General features: G+C 31.4%; 2 protein-coding genes and 1 long non-coding RNA gene across 3 annotated transcripts in view; all 3 read left to right on the top strand.

Annotated features, from left to right (window-relative positions):
* The window catches only part of LOC146141301 (caspase-7-like), a 199,967-nt gene extending 189,840 nt beyond the window's left edge, over positions 1-10,127 (top strand). Inside the window, exon 7 of the mRNA XM_083392876.1 lies at positions 10,034-10,127. Within this exon, the coding sequence (XP_083249002.1) occupies positions 10,034-10,127 (94 nt within the window). The remainder of the gene's footprint in view (positions 1-10,033) is intronic.
* On the top strand, positions 1,328-9,727 carry LOC146141302 (caspase-3-like). Its single transcript, XM_083391576.1, has 10 exons — positions 1,328-1,355; positions 2,218-2,308; positions 3,141-3,245; positions 4,019-4,211; positions 5,616-5,757; positions 6,129-6,307; positions 7,126-7,288; positions 7,615-7,712; positions 8,596-8,769; positions 9,689-9,727. The coding sequence occupies exons 1-10, from the start codon at positions 1,328-1,330 to the stop codon at positions 9,725-9,727; spliced, it is 1,212 nt and encodes a 403-aa protein (XP_083247702.1).
* Positions 10,128-10,267: 140 nt separating the features above from the next.
* Positions 10,268-13,363, top strand: LOC146141300 (uncharacterized). The gene is made up of 4 exons (XR_014501366.1): positions 10,268-10,317; positions 11,218-11,287; positions 11,618-11,695; positions 12,116-13,363. It is a non-coding gene; the product is annotated as an uncharacterized LOC146141300 (long non-coding RNA).
* The last annotated feature ends 10,246 nt before the right edge of the window (positions 13,364-23,609 follow it).

Genomic DNA, 23,609 nt, shown 5'->3' with positions numbered 1-23,609 from the left:
TAGGATTAGAACAAACAACTCCCATTTCTTTAAGCAGACTATTTGTTTAATGCAAATTAAGTTAGGCTGGGTCAAATAATATTGAAATATTTTTATGATTTCCCTGCAATTTCTATTTTAACAACTCATTACTTTAAAAAAAGTGGTCAGATTCTAGACCAGTTCCCCTTAACCTAGTGGTTACTAACGATAAATTTAAAGGGACTTTTATTTGTAGTTTGTTGCTTCTGGATCTGACACGACTGATGCATCGCCGTTTAATTCCAGTGATGATGTTCAGTTGAGTGGAAACATAACAGGTAATATTATAAAACAAAAGTACAATACATTAAGTTATAAGTCGTGATTAGTGCAGTTAAAAAAAGGTCCACGACAATTAGAACATCTAAGGGCAGAAAAGTCTAATTTTACACCTTTTCAGAACAATTTATCGTCCAGGGTGTATGGAATGTATTGTCCTGACCTTAGGGTCTAAAAGACAGATGTTTTTGCTTAGAATTGTACTAATTCCTGACAGGTTGGGTGAACTAACGTGAGTGACAACAATTATAATTGAGAGATGCTTTTCTTTAACTGTTTGCTTTAATTTGCTTGTTTGTACTTTATCAGCTTACACAACGTAAACATGGGTGGATACCAAACAATATGCTAGAAATGCTGCAACTAGAGTCGAAAAATATAATGGTGCTTTTGGTGTTTACTTAAAACTCTGCGGACAAAATGGGTGCTGTTTGGTAAAATATTTTCATCTTGGCTATTTAAAATAAATAGCAAAATTTGGGTGTTTATTTTATTGTGAATAATTCATACTGGTTGACCTGTTGGTGTAACTGTATTTCACGACTTGTTTCTGAGTTTTGTAGGTGATATTAAAAGTGGTCATAAAGAATAAATATAAATTAAAATATTGACAATAATTATAATTGAGTGAATACTTTTGGGGCTAAAGTATGGTTTATTAGCCTCTTTTCCCTTACAAAACCAAATGACCATCAAAGAAGCAAACAATGTTTCCAAGGTTACTGTTACGTGCTGTAGGGCTAGGAATTAGGTTTCCGCATTTCGGGACAGTTACCCAGTCAAATTTACTTTACTTGGAAAGCTCAGTTACCTTCAATTGGTAACCTGGATATTAATTTAACATTTACTTTGAATGGTATCACATTGGAAAACGTAAAGATTGGTGGATTTGTTTTCTGCAATAAAATAAGATTATTTATTAATCTTCCTTTATTGATAGAATAAATAAATATTGCCATTGATACAAAATAAATTTTTAATATTGCATTTTCTTATTGTTTTATTTATAGAAGGTTCTGGAGAGCCAATGGTGTCATTCAAGAAGAACCGTGCAGGTATTTTGCAGTTTTACTTACTACTTGGTGGTCAGTTCTGGCATCAAAACTAACTTATTTAAATGAAAATTAGGCAGTTTACTTTCCATAAATTTTACTGGACAAATATTTTTTGGTCTCCTTGTTAATGTTTTTTAAAAAAGCACAGAATAAGGGGGCCATCGGAGGTTAGGGGGTCCACTGTTTTGGCTTCGGATTTTTGTCCCTGTTAGGGGGGGGGGGTTATGAGGTTAGGTAAAATGTTGTTTAGGCCTAATGGCTACGCCCCACCGCGACTTGTGTACTGGCGCCTGACCCCTTACAGTTGCCCGGTGGGTCGCAACCGAGTGAGTTCTCATTGGTTGGCGAAGGTTTCTGGTCAGATATGCTACCTGTCAAAACCACAACTAAAATACCAATCAAAAGTATATTGTTACAATGTGCAGTAAAACGTTATCAAAAAGCATGCGGTCAACAAAGCTTGGTTTGGGCTTTGCAATGTACTTTATTTCAGCTATAAACTGTGGATAGTATTCTGCCATTTATTTCCAGTTAACACTGTTTTTTTTTAGTTACATTTTACACTACCACCATAAACAAAATGGCGAAAACTTTAACCAACTCTGGCTTTACCTCCAAATGGCGGCACCTTCTTCTTATGGTAGATCCGTTGTCCTGAGGACTAGGCCTGAACATTACTGACACTTCAGGCATTCCCGGCCTCATTTTTGGGAAGAAGCCACTACACATTCACCCATACCTTCACTTTTTACTTTCCATTAGTTGATAAAAATTACAGTAAAACAACAAAAAAAGAAAATGTTTGACAAAAATACTGTTTATCAACAAGACAAATATAAACCAATATTTATTTTTTACTTAGGAGATGTTTTAATGGGAAGGATAGCTCAAGCAAAACCAAGCACTGCTAAAGTTTCAGCTAAAGATGCTTTATTTGGTGAATTAACACCAGAGTAAGTTTATAACTCAATGTTATGTCAAAAAAATGTTCCAGCTTGAATATAGATACTCCAGTATATAAACTGTTGCTACCAGGCGTAGTAATAATAATCAACAGCAGCTCCTCTGGTAATCGTAATTCATACTCAAAGTTTCAGTTTACCAGAAGAGCTGCTTTTAAATATTAAAATATTCTAGGCTTAGTTATTGTTTAGCTGTGTTTGTAAAATCTCATTTGACAGCCTTTAATCTAAATCTGGTAATACTCTTAATTGACCAATTGTATTTTAATAGTGATATCGCATAAACATGCTACAAACGGCCAAAGTGAGAATAATTTTTTTTAAATGAACTTATTGATATGTACTCAAATAAATACATTGTATAGCATTTCCTCGAACACAACCAAATTTTCTATTTTTTACCTTTTAAATTGGTCATTTGCTTTCATTAGACGAATGTTGAGGAAAATTTGAAATATTGATATTACTTAAAGTTTGAATGAAAAGTACTGTTTTATCTATTTAATTGTACAACTATTATTTTGGTAATGAGTTTTGTTAAAATATATATATTTGTTGACAGTGGAAAGAAATATTTTATCGACATTAATAACCAATATTTTACCATCTACAATGTTAATATACGTGAGAGCCTGTTTTTTTTTTTCACATTTTCATATCAGTGCAGCTAGCAAAGCATTAAAGGCAAAATCAAAATTAATGTGCAAATCTTGCTAAACGTAAGTCAACTCCAGAAGAACAGTTATTCCAGTCGTTCTTATCGGAGTTTGTTACTATGGTGCCGCCTGATACTATTTATAAATTGTGTATTTTGTAAATCCAGACCTGATTACGATGCAGCAGAAGACGTGTTTCAAACGCTCGAAAACGTGGAAGGATTTGAGTTCAAGCAAGAAAATGCATCAAATTCAATAAAGCACTTTGCGCCGTGAGTGAATCTCATTTGCATAATATTTATGAAAACGCTACAACTAGTTCAATGTTCCATGTGTTTAGTTGTAGTATACAAAATTTATTTCGAGATTTTTTTTTTAGTTGTTTGATTTTTAATTGTTGTAGGGTGTACATCATTACATCAATATCTAGTCATGCTTCAATTTTTTAGTGTTACAGGTTGAATTTAGTGTTAAATTTTGCATTGAAGTTTATTTTGCGGTACCTAAAATTATTGTAGGTAGTTGTTCCCCATTAAACAGCTCGTGTCCTGGTTTGTTGCAATTGTACTTCACTTTTGCATTCTAGAAACATATTTTAGGGTTTTTGTTGTTTGCTTAATAAATATCACCCAGAATTAGACGAGTTTACCCATTTTAAAAGTTTGACATTTATAACAAATAAATTGACTTTAAGAATTTTTATAATTTGCAATTTTTTTTTAATTTTGTCAAATTTACTGGGAATAAAGTAAAAAATAAGGTGGACTAACATCTCCAGGTTTTCTGGAGTCATGGGATACATTAGCATGCAAATAAAATAAACATGAAGCAAGACAATTTTTTTACACCTTCCTATCATTGTGTGTATTAGCGGGCTTTAAAAGCTGCAGTCTTGTTTTTTTTACGGTTATTTCACCTGTATGCAATAATATTGCCGTGAAGAGTAGGTGCTCAAAACGTTGGCACTTAAATACATTTTTGCTTGAAAAACAATTGTACAATGAAAAAATAAAAATGTTTACCAACAGTGAATTTTTACTCACAGGATCCTCGATGAAGCTCATGTTACAGATGCAGGTGGCGTTGCTGACACTTCTAGTTGGAACGACGTCACTCGGTCGAACGTGCAAGTCAAACCACAAGAAGAAACGTCAAGTTCACAGCTTTCTTTGGACGAAGAGTTTAAATACGACATGAAACACAATGAGAGAGGCTGCTTTGTCATCTTTAATCAAAAGGTTGGTAGAGAAATTGTATTGAATTACTTGAGCAAATTAATTTAGAACATTTCGGCTTGTTTCCGGGGAAACGGAAACCAATTAATAAAAAAATGTAAGGTTTTTTTTAATTAGCACGTTGCATTTACTAAAACCTTTAAAAGATTATTTTAAATTTACAATTTTTCCAAAAGTTTGAACAGCGGTATATTTTTCGTTCCTAACTTAAAAAACATTTTGTATTTTTAAATCACAATTTAGATGCCATTTTTTTATTTATTTCTAAGGGTTTGTTTTGCACTTGTTGTTAGTTTTATGTTGCAGGAGGTAAAGTTTATCCTTGTGTTAATTTCACCACTGGTTAATCTTTAACAAAGTTCTATTTGTCTACTCTTTAACCACAGCTAACAAACATAATCACCAGCTTTGTGTTTGCTCACATTTATTACATAGTGATAAAAAAAAAATCCTGGTTAAATTAGGCTTAATGGTAATATGTATTCACTTTTATATATTGTTCTATATTGGTAAAAAAATGATATTACCTTTACCATGTGGCTGACTGGAAGGTCGCTTATATCCATCGCTGCTCCGACGGCAATAGGCATCAAATTGTTTCTTTTTGTATTTATTCCAGCACAAACAGAAACAATACTTACTTACTTTATACCTGTTTTATAGACAGTAATAATAATTAACGGTTAGAACAAAAATTGTTCTTTTATAATTATTGCCTACTTCTTTGCAATAAAAAGTGTTTTATTTAACTTACATGGGGAAATATATGCTATTGTTGTTAATTGCATACATTGGACATTTGACAAAAAAACTACAGCAGAAAAAATTTTTAGAAAGAATGTTGTATAAATTTTAATAAATGATTTACACTTCAGGCCTGTTTTAAATAATGTACAAAAGTAACAAACATGTGTCTGTGTAATCTGGCCACCATAACACAATGTTTACAGAAATACAAGTAGTCATCAATATTGAGTGTGCTGAATCAATAATTGGCAAGTATTTCTTCAGAACTTGAGTTGTCCAGCCCTTCAAAAAGAGAGAAAAAATCATTACAAAAAAGGAATTAGTACACCGAGTAGCAATTGCAGCCTCACCGAGTCTGTTGATCAATGATGCAAGCAGAGCAGACTAGAAAAACAACTAGACTGAAGTGAGGTTCGAACTCACGACCTCCGGTCAAGCTGGGAAATTACATTGAAAATTGATCATTAAAAAGGAATTACATTGAAATTGATTATTATTGTTTGCTGAAAAAATGTTTAAGAAAAAATTGATGGAAATTTAGAATTTATTTACACTTCAGACCTGCTTTGGTAATAACTCTATATATTATTATCTGTTTTGAATTATATACAAGAGTATTTTTACATTTGAAAATTTAATATTGTTATATGTTTGTCGCAGAAATTTGACACATTAGACCAACGCGACGGAACAAACATCGACGCGGCAAACTTGGAATCCACGGCAAAGTTTCTTGGGTTTAAAGCTGTTCGTGTTTTTACCGACCTAAATGAAAAGAAGATCACAGCCTGGATGGAACAAAGTACGCAAAAAATAAATTTGTATTTCTTTTGTATTATTTTTAAAATTTAGATTCTGTTTTTGTCCTTTTTGTTTTTAAGTTTTTAAAAAAATTTATGAAAAGACAACAAATTTTATTACTTTTTTTACTGATTTTGTAAAAAAAGACAAATTGTTGTCGCAAAATCTTTAAATGACAAAAACTTTATGAATTTATTTTATTTGCTGCTTAAATTATGCATTTATAAAGTGTTGTAATAAACCCTTGACCATGGTGTACTGTTTTGTTCTCAAATGACTCCTTAAAAACCTATTAAATCTTTGAAAAGGTCTTTAAATGCCTTAAAACTGTATAACAACCCTGACTTCATCTATTTATCTTCCCCCTTTCAGTTTCTGGAGCCGACCACAGTGATTACGATTGTTTTGTGTGTTGCATTCTCACACATGGTGGAGAGGATGACGTGTTGTACGCTTATGATAAACCATTCAAACTCAAGGATCTAACTGCGATGTTCAGACCTGACAACTGCCCCTCACTAGCTGGAAAGCCTAAGCTATTTTTTATACAGGTTAGAAAAAGCATTCTACCACAAAATGTCAAAAATTAATCCGTTGTTTACTGAAAAAAAATGATTGCTTAACACCAATTCAATTTGATTTTTTCCTTATTCCTTTTAAAGTAACAAATTGCAATTTTTTGTATTAATAATATTTTTTATAGTTGTTTTTTTAGAATCCTGCCTGAAAAGTCTGTAGTTTTAGCCAGGTTAGAAAAATTGGAAACATGCTGCGAACTATCGTATTGTCCATTGAAAATAAATTATCGCTTGACACAAATTCAGATAGGTTTGGCAAGTTTCTTTGCTACCTGCAACCATTTTAATTTTTTATACAGGAAAAATTTTGTTTTAAACATTTGTTTTAGGTTAAGAACTACTGATTTAGAAATATTAAATTAAATTTAAGTTATTATTCTTGTGTTGTTATTATTGAAATAGATCATAACTACAACATTTTTTTAGGCATTATTTTTATTCAGATTGAATAAAATAATGATTTAAATTTCACATAAGTATCGCTTATTTTAATAATGACAAGATTAAACAGCCATAGTGAGAATACTTTTTTTTTAAATTACCTTATTGATATTTAAATTAGAGATAGATTGATAATAGTGACTGAAATGTCAGACATAATTTTGTAAATTTGAGCTGACATTTTACCGAGATAAAAACATTTTATAGCGTTTTCTTAAACACAACAGAATTTTCTATTTTTTTAAATTAATCACTTGATTACACAAGATTAAACACCAAAAAATTTTGTTGTAAAATTATAGTAATAATATTATACAAAAATTATAAATGTTGTGTTTCTATGTTTAAAGGCTTGTCGTGGTTTCAAATGTGACAAAGGCGTGACTTATCGAAAAGTTCAAAGCGACTCCGTGGACAGTATACCGCCCCCCGGTGACGATCAGGTGGACGGAATCGAGATTCACACGATTCCGGTCGAGGCTGATTTCCTCATCGGACAATCCACTGTGGAAGGTATCACTAAAAATTTCAGAAATTTTGTGAAAAATTTATCACCTTGGGGTGTTTAGGAGTGTTGTTGGATTTAATGTTGCTTTCAAGCTTTAAAAAATTAAAATAATATTTTTCATATTAAATAAGATAAAATTAATATTTTCAATCCTCTCCCCACAGAAATTAAATTCTTTTTAAAAAAATTCCAAAAAACGTTTTTGTGTTCCATAATAAAAAACAACTAAACGGCGACAAAGTTGTCCCACTGCTAACATTTTAGACTGAATTTGTTGATTAGGTCTAATTAGGTAGTCACATTTTTACTCGTTTGTTTTTTACTTTATAAGATTACTATTCGTGGAGAAGTAAGGGCAGTGGTTCCATCTTCATCCAAAACCTTTGCAAGTGTCTACGATCGTGGGGACACAAAAAGGAGATTATGCAGGTGCGTGCTTTAGTGTTAAAGTACGTATTAAGCCTGGAGTGTTTAAAGTTTCCGGACAGTTACAACTTTCAGTGTACAACTGCGATCTGGCGCTCTGTTTTTTGTGTATGAATTAATAGTACATAAAACAAAGCACATTTAAATTGGTAAAATTAATCGCTTTAGTCAAATATTCCTACAGAAGTCGTACTGAACAACGATAAACATATTTTAGTACCCTTGGAGCCTTTAAAGAGGTTATATAACCGAAATCCGTTAATCAATTAGGGATTTCGTGCAAGGCAGGTTAGGTTATAAACAAAACTTACTCCTAAAGGTTCACTATTCAAAGATAGTGTTGAAAATACATAAAAGTTTAACATAAAAGCAAAACTTGTCCGTAACTAGTTCACAATTTGGTGGATAGCACAATAGTTTGGCACCTGCAAAAACATTACAACTAGTTTTTATGAAACTTCCAAGACAACAGAGTCTTGATATAAAAATCGGTAGTAAATAACACAAAGTTAATATACATATATATCTGTTTTTAAGCTTAAAATTCACCTAATTCTTTCACTAAGAAATGCTAGCATAGTTCATAATTGTGCCTACACCTAACCTCGACTTGTGCAGCCATTTTTTCAGCTACGACTATGTTAGTTAGTTATCTTTTAGTGAATTATTATTGCCTATTATAATTGTATCAGTTTATTAATTTTTAATGGTGGGTGTAAGACTTGACAAAAGACAGACAAAGACAAGTCACTATTTTCAAATGATATATAACATTATATGAATAGTGATTATTTAAAGCAGTGATTTTGACTTGGATCTTGAAATAACTTGTTTAAAACTACACTGGTATTATATCCTGCTAGTTTTCATGAAAGCTTTTTTTCAGATACTGACTCGTGTGAACCACATGGTCGCTTACGACTTTAAGTCGAGCACTTCTGACACAAAAATGAACGAGAAGAAGCAGATTCCGTCGATCGTAACCCGACTCACAGCCGAGCTTTACTTCAGCGCCGAGGAACGAACTGAACCAAATAAAGTGGAACGTGGACCTGATCAGGTAACGACTAAATAAGGAGGGTTTTATTTAAAGTAGACGGGAACACACAATAAGACCTAAAAGCAATAATAACTAATGCAGAAAAATCTATAAAACCATGGTATTGAAAACCAACGACACAATAAAGCCAAATCCGCAGTATTATTTACTACAGAATAGGAACTTAATAACTACTCCCGAACCTGTGGGTAGAGGGTATGGGACGATCGGTCTGGCATTATTTACTACAGAATGGGAACTTAATCGTTTGAATAAGACCCAGATCTGTCGGAAAAGTCCAAATTTCAAATAAGGCCTAAATGATCAAAATAACGCCCGAACTTATGGGTAGAGGGTATGGGACGATCGGGGGCCGTCGGTCTGGCACCGGCTTTTTGGTGACTACGTTTGGGCGCCCTAGTCTGACCAGCGCCGTAGGGGCGCCGCTGTTTTAACACCGCATTTTTTTTAGTTGTTTTGGAGTTATTGGTGGGTAGTGGGTGGGGTTTGAGGTTGGCTAAAATGTTGTTTATGTCTGCTTCTGGCCATATAGGTGTTATTCCGACTGGTTTAAGTCTTAATATTTGGTTTTATAAGTCCAAGTAGACCTTGGCAAACCACAGGTGTCTCTTTTATTGCTGTTTTTTCTTGATTTTTAGTTTTAAGAAAATTTCTAGATTTTTTTAAGGGAATAGCACGTGGTATTATATGTGCTTCTTTTCGGCCCAGCGTTCTACAACGTTTTCTGCTTCTTATGCGGCCCCTGTTTAAATCAATTGCCCACTTCTGGTAGAAAGGCATTAAATTCCATGTTCAGTTGCACTTCTTCCCCATTTCTTTGCGACTTCTTTTGGTTGGGTTTAAGCTTGTTAAAAAAATTAAATTTAACTTGTTAATTAAATATTTCAATTTTTTCTAAACCCTTTTATATTTTTTTAAGGTAACTGAAAGAACAGTCAGGGACCAAAGCTACGTGTAAGTTGTCATGAAACTATAAATCTTAATTTGTTTTATTTTGACAAATTTAGTGTTTTGAGTAAAGTAGTGACGTAATTCGGTGTTAGGTCGCAAAACTTTTGTCCAAAAAACTGTGAAACAAAGTTACTAAGCATCGGTCAATGATGTAAGCAGGGCAGGCCAGAAAAACAACTAGCCTGTGGTGAGGTTCGAACTCACGACCTCGGTCATGTGTGTATCTTTCATCGGATACGGACTTTTACAACTAAAATATCCTGTAATCATTGTGTATTAACCCCCACATTACTAACTAATTACGAATTTTTAGGTTGGATTCTGAATCCTATGAATCACCGACAGATGTTAAAACTACAACATCTGCACCAATGCAATTCCAGGTAAGCACTCCTTCTTTCAACTGACGGATCCTTTATCAGGGTAACAAAATGCTAAAGTTAAAATAGGCCAAACTTTTGCAAAAAGTCTGATAATAATTGATTTTTATTATCTGGTTAACAAATTAGGCTAAATTACAAATATCCCAATCAACACTAAACTAAACATGGAGGGTTATTATTTAATCAAACCTGGGCGAATCACGGCCCCTCGCCGGTGACTTCTTAATTTTTAAATATTTTATTGCAACAGAAATGAAACTGTCTTGTGGACATTTCTTGTGTTTTTATAATATTTTCCTGCTCAAGCTAATTGTCCTGGCGCGGGGAAGCGGCGAACACTGCACAGTAAGCCAGGATAACGACGGGTTCGATCCACGCAACGCTGCTGCTAGCAGAGTGTTATTTATCGCAGCTGCAAATAAGATTATTGCTTCTACAATAATATCTTAATACATAACAGATTTACTAGTTTTATGACATAATAAAAAATTTCCACATTGGAACACCATGCTGTCTGCGAACTTTATAAAACGTTGGATTTTTTTTACAAATGCCAGTTTTTGTTTTTTAAGGTATTTGAAAGAACAGCCGGGGACCAGCAAATCTACTCGTAAGTTGTCACAAAATTATTAACCTCGTTCGACTTTTACTAGAATATTGAGCTTAATATGGGATTGGAGCGATGCGAGGGTGATATCGGTGCCAATCGGATGCTTGATTAATTTGTAACTTGCGATTCATTGTAGATATCCTAGTAAAATAAATATATTTCTACGAATACATTACATTGAAATTGACAAAGAACAGAATTCCGAACTCAAAAGCAAAACAAAAATTCACGTTAATACCATTGTCCTTTTCAATACAGTGTTTTGAGCATATTAGTGACGTAATTTGAGTTCGGATCAAGTCGCGGTAATTTTGTCATAATATTCAGAAACAAAATACTAAGCATCGGTCAATGGTGTAAGCAAGACAGAAAAACAACTATATAGCCTTCGGTGGGGTTCGAACTCACGACCTCGGCCATAGCTGGCTTTCACAATTAAATATCCTGTGATCTACGTGTTTTGCATTGATTTCTACATCACTAACTATAATTTCACATTGTTAGGCTTGATTCTGAATCCTACGAATCACCGACTGAGCTTAAAACTACAACATCTACACCGATGCAATGCCAGGTAAGCGCTTAAATCTTTCAATTGCCGGGTCCCTTATCACGGTGACCAGATGGAAGAATTAAACTTTCGCCAAAAACAAAATACTGCTTAGCCAATCCGTGGACCCAGATTGGAAACTTATGATATTTCACGAGGGTTGGCGTTTATTTAGGTCGAAAGTGCATAACGTTTCTTTAAAAAGTTTGCGCTGCATCTGATAATTATAATCTATCGTCTCCGCATTTAAGTTGAAATTTGTTATTATGTTAAACTGATGCTTAGCGTATTAACGTTTATACCGATATTAAATTATTAAACTTTAAGTTCCAAACTTTTTATTCACATTCACAGGTTGGGCAGCTTTCTAATGTTCAGCAAGTCGATTCAACTCCAGCCAAAGAAGCTTCTCTTAATGACATCGCCCGTGCGGTGAGTATTTAAGTGTTTTATTCATACTTTTAAAGCCAAAAAGTTCGGGTAAATTGACATCATCTTAATTCAGACGTTCTTCAGTTATTGTGAAACATGATGTCGCTTTTCTTGACCCATTTTGCCAAGCTACATTACAGATCCTGCATAGTGTAACCTAATAGTAATGTTAAACAAAAGAAAGATTTAATAACAGGTTGAATATTTTGGTTTGATTTTTATGTTTCCTTGAGGCAATTTGTTGATTTTAAACAAACAAAATTGTAAGTGTACAGAAACTTGATAAACCGAATATCGGATTCAGGTAGATTCTGTTATTCGAAAGAAAATTCTGATTTTATTTAAGTGATAGTAAATAGTTTTAACTAAAGTTTTTTTATTTAAATCGATTTGTTTAACATCGATATTTTTTTGTTTCAGGTTAAAAACATGCATAACGACTTGACTTTGAAAATTAACGAGCTCTCTTTAAAAGTTGATTCTTTGGCATCTGATAATTCCTACAACTAAGGTAAAATTAAATGCTTTTATAATTCAATTTTGTATTCTTAATCTTGATATATTTGAAATTATATGAGCCTAAAAATCACAACAAATCGAAAAAAACTTTTTGAATGATGTTGTTACGAATTAAAACCGTTTTAGAATAAAAAAAACATTAACAAATTCCATTTTAGAGAATAATGGCTGGAGGTTGTAGTAAGACGTAATAAGAATATCAAAGACCATACAGAGGTTGGTATCATTTTGAACGTTTCGAATAACTCTTTAGTTGAAAATGTAAATTCCATTTTGATTTCTTATAATGCTAGAAGTGCGTAAAAAATCGTTTTACACATTTGCTTTATTAAGTTTCTTCACTCCGCGACGCTAATTAATACATTTTCTCTTTGGTAGATAATACTCCTGGTGATCGCTTCACTTAATTCTTCTCGAAGAAGGGATGTTCCACTGAAGTTTAAATAAATAGCTGTCTTATTTAGAGTATTGGTGCTGTGTCGAACGAATACCGATACTCTACCACCTGGTATCGGGCATGATATTCCACACACTGTCCTTCTTCCGTTTAAAGTCTACAAATTATTACCTAACTTTTAAAACCCTTTCATTAATTTTACTAATTTCCTACCTTAAAAAACTTATAAATATACCCTTTGTCGCAAATTAATTTTTTTAACTAAAATATGCATTAATGATCACTTTTATTTATGTTTAATAATTGTGGTTTAATACGTTTACTACCTTTAGTTTTTGTACATTGTAATTTTCCACTATTTCCGTTTTTAACCAAATCAAGATATATTACAGTAGTGTTTGTTCCTACTGCTGATATTGGATTTGTAATTAATCAAACCGTTGTCAGATATATTGTTTTTAGTGCCTTTTTAATCACTGTATTATTTTCATGCAAGTAGCTTTTTATTAGAATTTACGCTGTACCTTTATATGCAATTACTTAGTAATGTTGTGAAATGAGTTCACATTTTTCTACCTGTTGAATTTATAGAGGTTTGTGTACAATGTACTGATAATTTTTACCTTTTCAGCTTTAACTTGTTTTCTTCAGTTCTTTTCCCATCCATAAGCACTTCAAATCTGTATTTTTTAAATTTGCTTGTTTAAACGTCTGCCGCTTGTATTTTGTACATTATGTTCCTGTACCTTTATATCTAATAAATACTCACGAAAAAGCGACATGGAAGAATATAGTCATGGCAAATCTAGAAAAATTAAAAAATATACTTCTGTAGTTTAAATTTCTAAAAAACGTTTAAATTTAACAAAATGAAGAGCCAAATTCTTTTAAAAACTAGGATCCAACTTAAATATTTTTATTTGAGAAAATACTCTTTAGCGCCATTTACTGGTAGAAACTATAACTGGGGATTCACCCTGAAAATAAAGTTATTTTTCATTTAGGTACTTCCCTATTTAAATTGTTAACCTGTAAAGGTTTAAATTTTGCTCATGAAATTTTAACTTCATTATTAATTATGTATAAAATTTGTATATAATCTTTAAATTATTGAACTTATTATTCCGGTTAGTCATGGAGTTGTTTATTTTAAACCGTTCGCATTTTAGATTTAAAGTATGACTTCATTTAAACTTCCTGTGAGTCATTTCAACTGATCACTGTTTGGTGCGTTTTGTGGTTTTGTGGTTTAAATCAACAGCAAATTAAACTTTGACAAACTGCAATTAAACAAGCTTGGAGCTAAGTTCTAGTCGTCAGCTGTAGGTGTTAATTTGAAGGACTATAACTAGGTGCATATTAAATACAAAATTGCAAAAAATATGGCTTTTCGTGTCATTTATTTGTATTTAAATAATTAAATTTGTTTATATTTTGAACTTGCTTATCTTTGACCCAAGGAAATCTAGATAACTGGTTAAGTTTTTTTTGTTGAACATTCAATTACATTTGGTTATATGTTACGAAATTAAATATTTAGCAAGCTTTTTTTAAACATAAATTTATCCTATTTTCTTCACATTAAGGCCTACAACAACAACATATATATTTTCAGTCTATTTTATGCAGAAATCGTGATGAACATTTCCTTGCTGATTACTTTGCTGTTGATCGTACCTTGCCAGATGAAATTTGTTGGAAACATTTGTAAGTTACTTTAAAGGAAAGATACAAAAGTATTTAATTGCCACTTACGTTATAGGCTGTGGTTGCATTTTGAAATCACTTGAATTCATTGTCAAGTCATTTTGTGCAATAACTTGTCCAAGTTACAGTTGAGCAGTCATAGAGCAAATCAAATTCAAGTGAAGTAATTGACATACAAATAAAATGTTAAATTATTAAAATTGGTAAACTTTTCTGATTAGCCTATAAGCAAAAACTTAACTAAAAGTAACAAAAACGCAAATTGTTTTATGTGCAAAAACTGTTATAAAAATATTTAATGGAAACACTGAATTTTAACCAAAGTCATTTAAAACAGTGACTTACCTACACATACATCATTTAAAAAAATCATCAACTCGATCCATCACAACACTGGTTGTTCGTTTGGAAAATATGTTATTATTAGTTTATAAAGTTGTAAAATGACTCTTTCGAAAAATAATTATGACCTTTAGAGAAATCTTAGTACCAGCTGTTTAAATGCATAGTTACAAAAGGTTGGTACTATCAACCACATTTTTTTAACCACCAAGTTGAAAGTTATGATCAATAATACATGGTGCAAGACTTAAGTAAGCCTACTGGAGCCCTGAGTCTGACATGCGCATGCTCAGAATAAAGTTCGCTGGTAAGGCAACAAGCTTCATAAAGATGAAGCAGCATGAGGTGGAATATTTTCAATCCACGCATTGTGGATTTGTAGCATTGGATCTATAACTGTTAGCATTAAACAAAAAATTGTTAAACGTGTGTGCCAAACACCAAGAAATTAATGTTTTTTACTTTTTTTTATCATTGTGTTAAACATATTCAAACCATTGCCTGAAGCGTATATTTTTAAATTTTATTAGGCCTTTGCATTAATGTTAATAAAACGATAAAATATTTTGCATTGACTACTATTTACATCTGTTACATTATTTTGTTCACGTATGTTAATAACAGTGCCTGCAGTATTAGAGCATTATTCATATGCAAACTATAATATAGCTAGAAACTTATACTCGGATACAGTGGGTGACACCACTATGAGTGGATTGCTGCTAATCCACCTTATTTTAGTTAACGTGAATAGGTACTGGGGATGTATAGTGGGGCATGGGACAAGTTTATTTTCTAGGTCAAAGTCTAGCCCAAGTTTTTCAAACCAACATCACAAACTAATTGAAACTGGTGATGGTAAAAAAATGGTTCATTTTGTAAGAGTGCAACAACCTGAAGATATCAACAAATTTATATACTTTTCGTTGTTATTTTGCTTGAAGTTTACGCGCGAAGTTACATTTGCTTGACCCCACGGAGGTATTTCTGCCACTGGAGTGAAGGCCAGAGGAAACCGATTTGTTTGAAGCGTCGTTTCTCACCAACTCACCTCTGCTACTGCCCGTCATCTGCCCCTTATGCTCTCTGCTCACGTGAGTTGTGGATGTTTTTGTAAAAAGGCATTTTACACATTTGGTTTAAATGTACTTTTGTTGTCATATTGTTGGACTAGACTTAGTTGGGTTAAAATTAAATTGTTACTCGATCTTGGGCGCTCTAATTGACGCTTCTTTTAGACTCCAATAACTCAGGTTGCGTGATAAACTCGCGAGCTAATCATAATATTTAAAGGTTGTTAGAATTGTATTAATTGACGAACGAACAAGTTTCAAACTATAGATGAGCGGAGCTGGTTAGCATAAGGCAGATGCCACTAAATCTTGTGAGTTTCTACTTGTGCACGACCTATATTTTTATTTGTGAAAAACAAAAACAACATAATTGGTTCCTATGCGTAACAAGTTTAAAAATAAACTTGTCAATCAAATGAAGTCTTTATGTTTCAAGGCCGCCCAGGATTTTTCCTTCAAATAGAAAAAAATGTTTAAATTACCAAACTTTTTTCTGCCAACCAAACCTAAGATTTTAGGTTAAATAACAATTTGTTAACATAATATCTTTACAAAAGATAGAAACCGCTCTTCTGGTGTAAACAAAGTATAAACCAATGTGTCGGCAGCAGATACCAGCTGACCTTATCAGGGTACAGGACAAACAGAATATAACTTTAAAACTCAAATGATTTTGTTAAAGGAATTACTAGTCTTAAAATACAAGAAGATGAAAACATGGTGTTAAACTTCAGAGAGAAACAACAAATAGTGTCTGCTGCCGAAACGTCGGTTTATAACTTCGTTTATACCAATATATTTTTACAGATGCTGTTCATGTTATGCCGTTCTAACTTCACTCAAGTATCGTCAAAAGTGCTTTGTAAAAAATAAATGATTTTAATGTAATATGAGCAATTTAAATGTGGTAATGGTTGTTGTGTTTTCGCGATCTGGTGTCTATACTAACATGAAATAAAAAAGGTTTAAAAAGAGTGATGTTTTTGGAGTCAAGAAAAAACATATAGTTTGAATAAACGTTACTTTATGAAAAAGAAACTATCCTGTTTTTACCAGTAATGACGATATAAATATCTGTAAACAAGATGTCCTCATTCTTGTAAGTAAATAACAACAATGAATAAAATTAAAGCAAATAATTTTTGGACATTTCTGTCAAAAAAATTGTGAACAGTAAGCAATGTCATTATATTAACTTTAATAAACATAGTGACAATCTGTGTTATGTTAAACAAGATATTAAACCAGGGATCGGAACTTAAGCCCGTTGATTTAAATAGGAACCACACAGCTAAATTGAATGACGTTTGATTGGTGTCTTAAATGTCCAAACATTTTAAAGTCACAAAAAGGATGCCATATAAGCAGGGCTGCGGAATCTGACTCGAGTAAAACCACATAAAACTAACAGAGTCCAATATGCACATTACCAAATTTTACAACCGCTAAGGCCGCAAACTGTAAAGGTGTAATAACAACTAAATTATTTCTAGACCTTGACTTTAAAAGACACAAAAAGTATTTTATATAACTGAAATAGGCGAAGGCCCTTCAAAGTATTGGTTGAAAGTTATTTCAATGGTTTATTAGAAGTTATAAACCACATAAATTTTGTCTTACTGACCAATGAGATGAAAAACATGTTGAGTACAAGGTATACGTCTCATAAATATAGTGGTGAACAATAAGAGCATTATTTAAATTTTATATCACATTCAATAGAATAAATATTTCGCCTGTTGGAGGTAAAACGGTTGGGTTAAAGATAAAAAACTAAGTAGTAAATATATATACAATAAACCCCTACAAGATGCAACAAACCCCAAATTGTCCACGTTTTGCAGTTAGCTGGTGATTATTGTCATCTCCACTGGGCCAGCATTAACACTTGTTCTGGGAATATAAACATGTTATTCTTTCATTATTGAATTGAAATATTTGTTACTTGAAATGTCCCAAATGTAGGCGGAAATATGCCAAATGGATGGTTATAATGTATATAATGGCAATTTTTTGTATGCCTACATACGTTGACATAGAAAGCTTATTTTGTTGTTGAGATCAGAAAGTCAATGAACCAGGAAGTGTTAATTGTGTCAGCTGAGTCATCAAGTAATCCCAACACACTTAAGGAAAACAAATATGAAGTCTATGACACACACTTTTGTCTATAACTTGCTTTCATTTTCACTTTCCTTCGATTTATAAGTTATAATGAAGCACTGAGATATCATTACTGGCTAATTTAGTATAGGTCCACATTAGATGCTTGTACCAAAATGATTTTTGTTTTAATTCTGGCAGGCTATTTGTCTATCAATGTTCAGGTAAGTATTTATTGATGTATTTAATTATTAGAAAAAAGTTTTCAGTTTAATTTCCCCGAAAGTAAATTTTAACTTTTCAAAAGCAATTAATCATGTTTATTTCAGCAATTTTTTGGTTTTTAGTTTTATATTTCAGTGTCTTAATAAAATTATAAATGCTGCTTTCGTGTCTTCCGGTATGTTAAAATATAAATTTAAGTTTACATTTATCTTTCTGTTTTATGCACATTTTTTCAAGTTTATTGAATTAGCTTGTTGAATATGTATTTGAGTTTGTTAATCTATTGGTTAAGTTTTATTTTGCATTACACTAAGTTTGAATTTTTGAAAGCAAGAACACTAATTTGAAGTTAAATTCTTATGTTTTTAAAGAAATGGAGATTGAAGTGGCAACAGGTTTTGGATGATGACTTAATTAACCGAATCTCACTTTCGAACGACAACAACAGTTTGAAACATGAACCGCTGACAATACACACATTGCCTTTATTTATTCCAAGCATTAGGTTACATTTAGTCAGGGCATTTACATGGTGAGATACAGTACTCTTAATTTTTAGGCTTATAATTTTTAAATAGAACAAATTTTAGCAAATATGCTTATTATCATTATTTTTTTTTATTTTTTAAAATAACTATTTGTAAAACTTGCAGTCTTAAAAGAGGTTAAATAGTTTATAAATAAACAATGGTATAATTTTCTTTACACTAAAAAATGATTTAATGGGTGAAATCCAGGCTGCAGAACTCAACGAAATCGACACATTTAAGTTGAACTTGGGTGTTTGACTCAAGTAGCTCTTCAAATAATTGTTTGAAAGTCATTTCATCGGCCTATTAGAAGCTATAAACCACATAAATTATCTGTTACTGGCTAATAAGATGAGAAACATGTGGAGTACCGGTGTGCAGTTTATGTATAATGAATATATTGGTGACATTAAAAAACATTATTTAAATTTTATATCACATTCAAAAGAATACATAGCTCTACGCAAGATGCAACCAATCCCAGATTAGCCACGTTTTGCTGCTAGGAGTTAGTGGTTGATTCTTGTTATCTCCACCATTAATCCTTTGTTCTGCTTACATAAATTTGTTTTTCTTGCATTTGGTATTAAAAATGAGAATGTGTGGGGAAATATACCTTCAAATATATTGTTCTAATGAAAAATGTATAATATGCTTGATTAATTGTTTAGATCAGGATATGTGGTCACCAGGAACTGCATGTGTCAGGTGATTATTAAATTACCACACACTTCAAGACAACAAAATATAAAATTCCCTATACAGTTTCCTTTTATTGATAAGTTATAACGAAGCACTGAAGTGTCATAACGATTATTTCAGTTTAGTTCCACATTAGATGCTTGTAGCAAAATGATTTCTGTTTTAATTCTGCTGGGCGTTTTGTCTTACAAATGTTCAGGTAAACATTTATTTATGTATTTCATTATTAGAAAAGTTGTTAGCAGTAGGTTATGTCGTTTAGGTGTTTGTACATCAAAATCGGTGTTACGGTTTTCGTAATATATTTTCAGTTTAATTTCCTCGGAAACTAATTATTAAAATCCATTAATATTCATGTTTTTAAAATATGTGTGTATTTATGCAAATAATGTTTAAATTTTATCTGACATGACTTTTTTAAAAGTCCATTAATACATGTTTATTTCAGCAATTTGCAATCCAGTTGTAAATGGAGTTGGGTCGAAAGTGTTAAAGTTGTCAAATGATCTTTTGAGTTCAAATGATGCTGAAAACAATTGAGAATTGTTGGGAGGACATCTAGTGGTAAATAATGATGTGAAAACTAATCAAATAATAACATCGATGGCTGACACTTTACGTACAGGTTAAATAAATATATTAATAAGTTATTTAAATTAAGGTTGGTTTAACAATTTGCATTACCACTTCGAAAAGCAAAGTGATTTTTAAAGAAATTTATGATATATGTCGGTTTAAAACTAAATTAAAAGTATGTTCAGGTTTGTTTTATATTTTTTTCATAGATCTTACTAGAGTTTGGATTTTCTACAACCCTTCTGACAGCAAATATAAAGGATTGTTTTTTAAATACTCGAAATCACCTGTGGAAGTTGTTCCTTGGAAAAGCACTTCTAGGTTGGGACACTTGTCATACGTCGACCTTTACAACACGTAAGTCATCTGGATTACATCATATTCTAACATTATTCATCACATGAGTTTCATGCAATCGGACATTTAGAAAAAAAGAAAATGTGACCGGAAGAACTGCCATATACTTCTGTTATGCTGAAGATAGATTGCATAAATGGGCTGTAACATTAGGTACAACATGTGCTGGTGACGGTAAGAAATGGTTTATACACATTGGTTTACAAATATATCAATACAATAATTTAAATATCATGAATTTTGGTATCATAGGAAACAAGAGTTTAGTTAATTTATGAGAGTAAAACTAATTAAAACTAATTTTCCAATAAAACTATTAGTTCTATAAGTGAACTGCGGAATATATTTCACTAAAACTTTTAAGCTATTTTTTCAGGTTGGTATTTTGATTTTATGTTGTTCGCCAATACATCACCAACCCCTGGACATAAGGCAATATTTATTTACCAACGAAGGATACAACACATTTACTCATTTCGTTTGACAGACGTCAGTGGTGAGGTTTATCACAATCACAACAATTTAGTTGGAACATTCTATGTACCAGGTAAAAATGTTTTTTTGGCATATCAAAAGAAACTCTAAAATAAAGTATAATCAACATTAACAAAGAAACCTATACTGATGATAAAATTATTTTTGCACCCTCTATACATATGCATAAAAGTATGATGTAAATCTATTTTTTTATTGCAGAAATTAAAGTATTACTTGGAGCCAAATAGAAATCAAAGCAATGGTTGTGGAGCGATGGAATCAGAATATTACAAATTTCTGACAACTATTTTACAAATCCATGCTGTATTCTGCGAAGGTCAAAGTAAACCACTTAAGGTTAAAGGTCATTGCTTACGACCAAAGGTCAAGATAGAAACAACACAACAAATACCGAAAGGTAATTTTATAAAAACAAATATACAATGAAACATATGTTGTGTGTTAACAACTGATATCTAGCCCTTCTGCAATGGCTTTTGGTGTACAAATATATAACTTTTTATTTTTCTGCTGTATGCAATAAAAAACAATCTACTAAATCAAATTATTAGTAAAGTCACTATAAAAAATCATTTATTACAGTATATTCAGAATTTACGTGCGATAATAAAACTGGTGTGTAATCAATAAACCTAAATAATTTTATGTTGTTGCAGATAACAGCAATCTTGTTGGAATAATAGGAGGTGTTATTGGAGCAATTGTTTTAATTGCCATTATGCTTGTCATCATTTATGTGACGTAAGTAACTGTGAAAACATGAAATATTATTGTTGCTTATTAAAGTTGATGATAATATAATATAAGTGACATCACACTTTTTTGCTTGTAACAAAATGGCAGAAGATTTAATAAAGGATGGAAATGCAGATTCTTTTATTTAACTATTAGCAATCTGCCAAATGCCTTATTATACTTTTAATTATCATTTTCAGGAAATATTTTAGATGCATGAAACGTTCACCTGACAATTCTAATACAGGTAATTTTAAATAATAAACAGTTTTAATTTATTTTAAGCCTGAAATATATTTTTAAAAAAACAAGTTAAATATATTTGGCAAATCATGTTGCATACGCTCCAATATTAAATTGACCGACCCAAAAATGAAAATAGTTAAGTTTAATAATATTTTTTTGTTTATGTGTTTAATAGTGGCGGTGGCAACCTTAGTTCAACTTTCAGTTTACAGTTAACCACATTTTTTCCAGATGCAGCATATAACCAGGCCGCTGAAACAAACAGGGTAAATATTGCTTTCAACTCTTAAGCAGTTTTACACAAAATTTAATGTTTTTTTCTCCACAGGAGAATAGCAGACAGTATGAGAATGTAAGAACTGGAAACAAGAATGCAATACAAATGAGTAAGTCGAAAAATGCAATTGTTTTCTTATTTCAGAATAAAATTTGTTGAGACTAGTGACAATATGAAAACATTTATTTTAAAAATAGGTAAATTTTTTTCATACAAACGCACTAAATTACAACTTATGAAAGCTTTGTGTTTGTAATTGATTGCATTTTATGTTACATTTACACTTTAAATTAACAAAAACTATATTATATTTAACTTCTAGATTCCATACAAGATCCTATCTATGACCAACCGGACAATCCTTATGAAAACTAACAAGATTTATTTTATTAGTTGATTAAAACCGAAAAAGATTTACTAATGTTGTTAATTTAAAACCAGACAAACACACAATAGTTATTACCTAATCTTAGCAATGATATACTATTGATCGCAGTATACACACTTAATTAGCAAATAACAAAGAAATACACACTAGTAGCACAATAGCTTTACAGATAAACCTGTCAAGAGAAGACTGTTTTATCAATAATATTAAATTCATTTTCTTATGTTCAATAGTCTATAGCTAAAGTCAATTAATTATCATATTTTAAAGCTGTGAGAAAATGCTTACATTTTATTAAGTGATTTATCAACTTAATCAACAATCTAAGAGCAATCAATTACAATATTATTTTACTTTTTTTTAACTCTTATAGCAGTTTAAAGAAATATTAGCATTTTATACACTTTTATTGTAATTACTTGCTTTTTTGTAACAGTTTATTATCAGTTCTATTTGTAAGTAAACTGTAAACAAATGACTTGTTAAAAATAATAAATACAGGAATACCTATTTTAGTGATGTGCTATTATAACGTTTGTTTTGGAATATGATTGACATTAAAAGATAAATATTGTTGTGTACCATTATACTATTGTTAGATAGGTGAATTATTGCATTTAGAACTGTGGGTTTTTTATAATTAAATACACAGAGAGTTAAGATACCAAAGTATAAACACAAATTAAACTTTATGAAATTCATAAAATACAAATACTGAAAGTAGTTTTAAAGTTTTAAAATGATCAAACAATCCACATATAACCAAGTGGTGTTACCTTTTTATTCCCACAAAAATCCAAAATATATTGTAAATATACAACAAGAAAAACAACAAACAGATCTATAATTCTCTATTTTTTTGGATAATTTTAGGCCAAAGGAGAAGTTTTTCTCTTCATTATTCTGAATGTCAAGATTAGAAATAATAAGCCTGGTATTAGTTTTTTAGTCAACTTCTTTTGGCAAACCATACACCGGTATATGGATTTTGAAGAATGTTGTTATAGAAAAGATAGCAAAATAAGTTAATTCAGATACTGGTTGAATAAATATTAAAATTGTTGTCAGTAAAGGAAAAAACTTAAAACATTACTTAAAAGAAAATATTCAGTGTAAAGATCGATAAAAGTATGATGATATTATAGACAACTTGATGGTTTGGAGTTAAATACACCATTATGATGTCATAACACTTATTTTACAAATTTTACCCCCAACTCAAGGTCCAATGTTGGGTGA

Source organism: Ascidiella aspersa, chromosome 6 (genome assembly GCF_963924565.1).
Source record: "Ascidiella aspersa chromosome 6, kaAscAspe10.2, whole genome shotgun sequence".
Taxonomy (NCBI): domain Eukaryota; kingdom Metazoa; phylum Chordata; class Ascidiacea; order Phlebobranchia; family Ascidiidae; genus Ascidiella; species Ascidiella aspersa.
The sequence above is the reverse complement of the archived record's forward strand: the minus strand, read 5'-3'. Positions and strand labels throughout refer to the sequence as shown.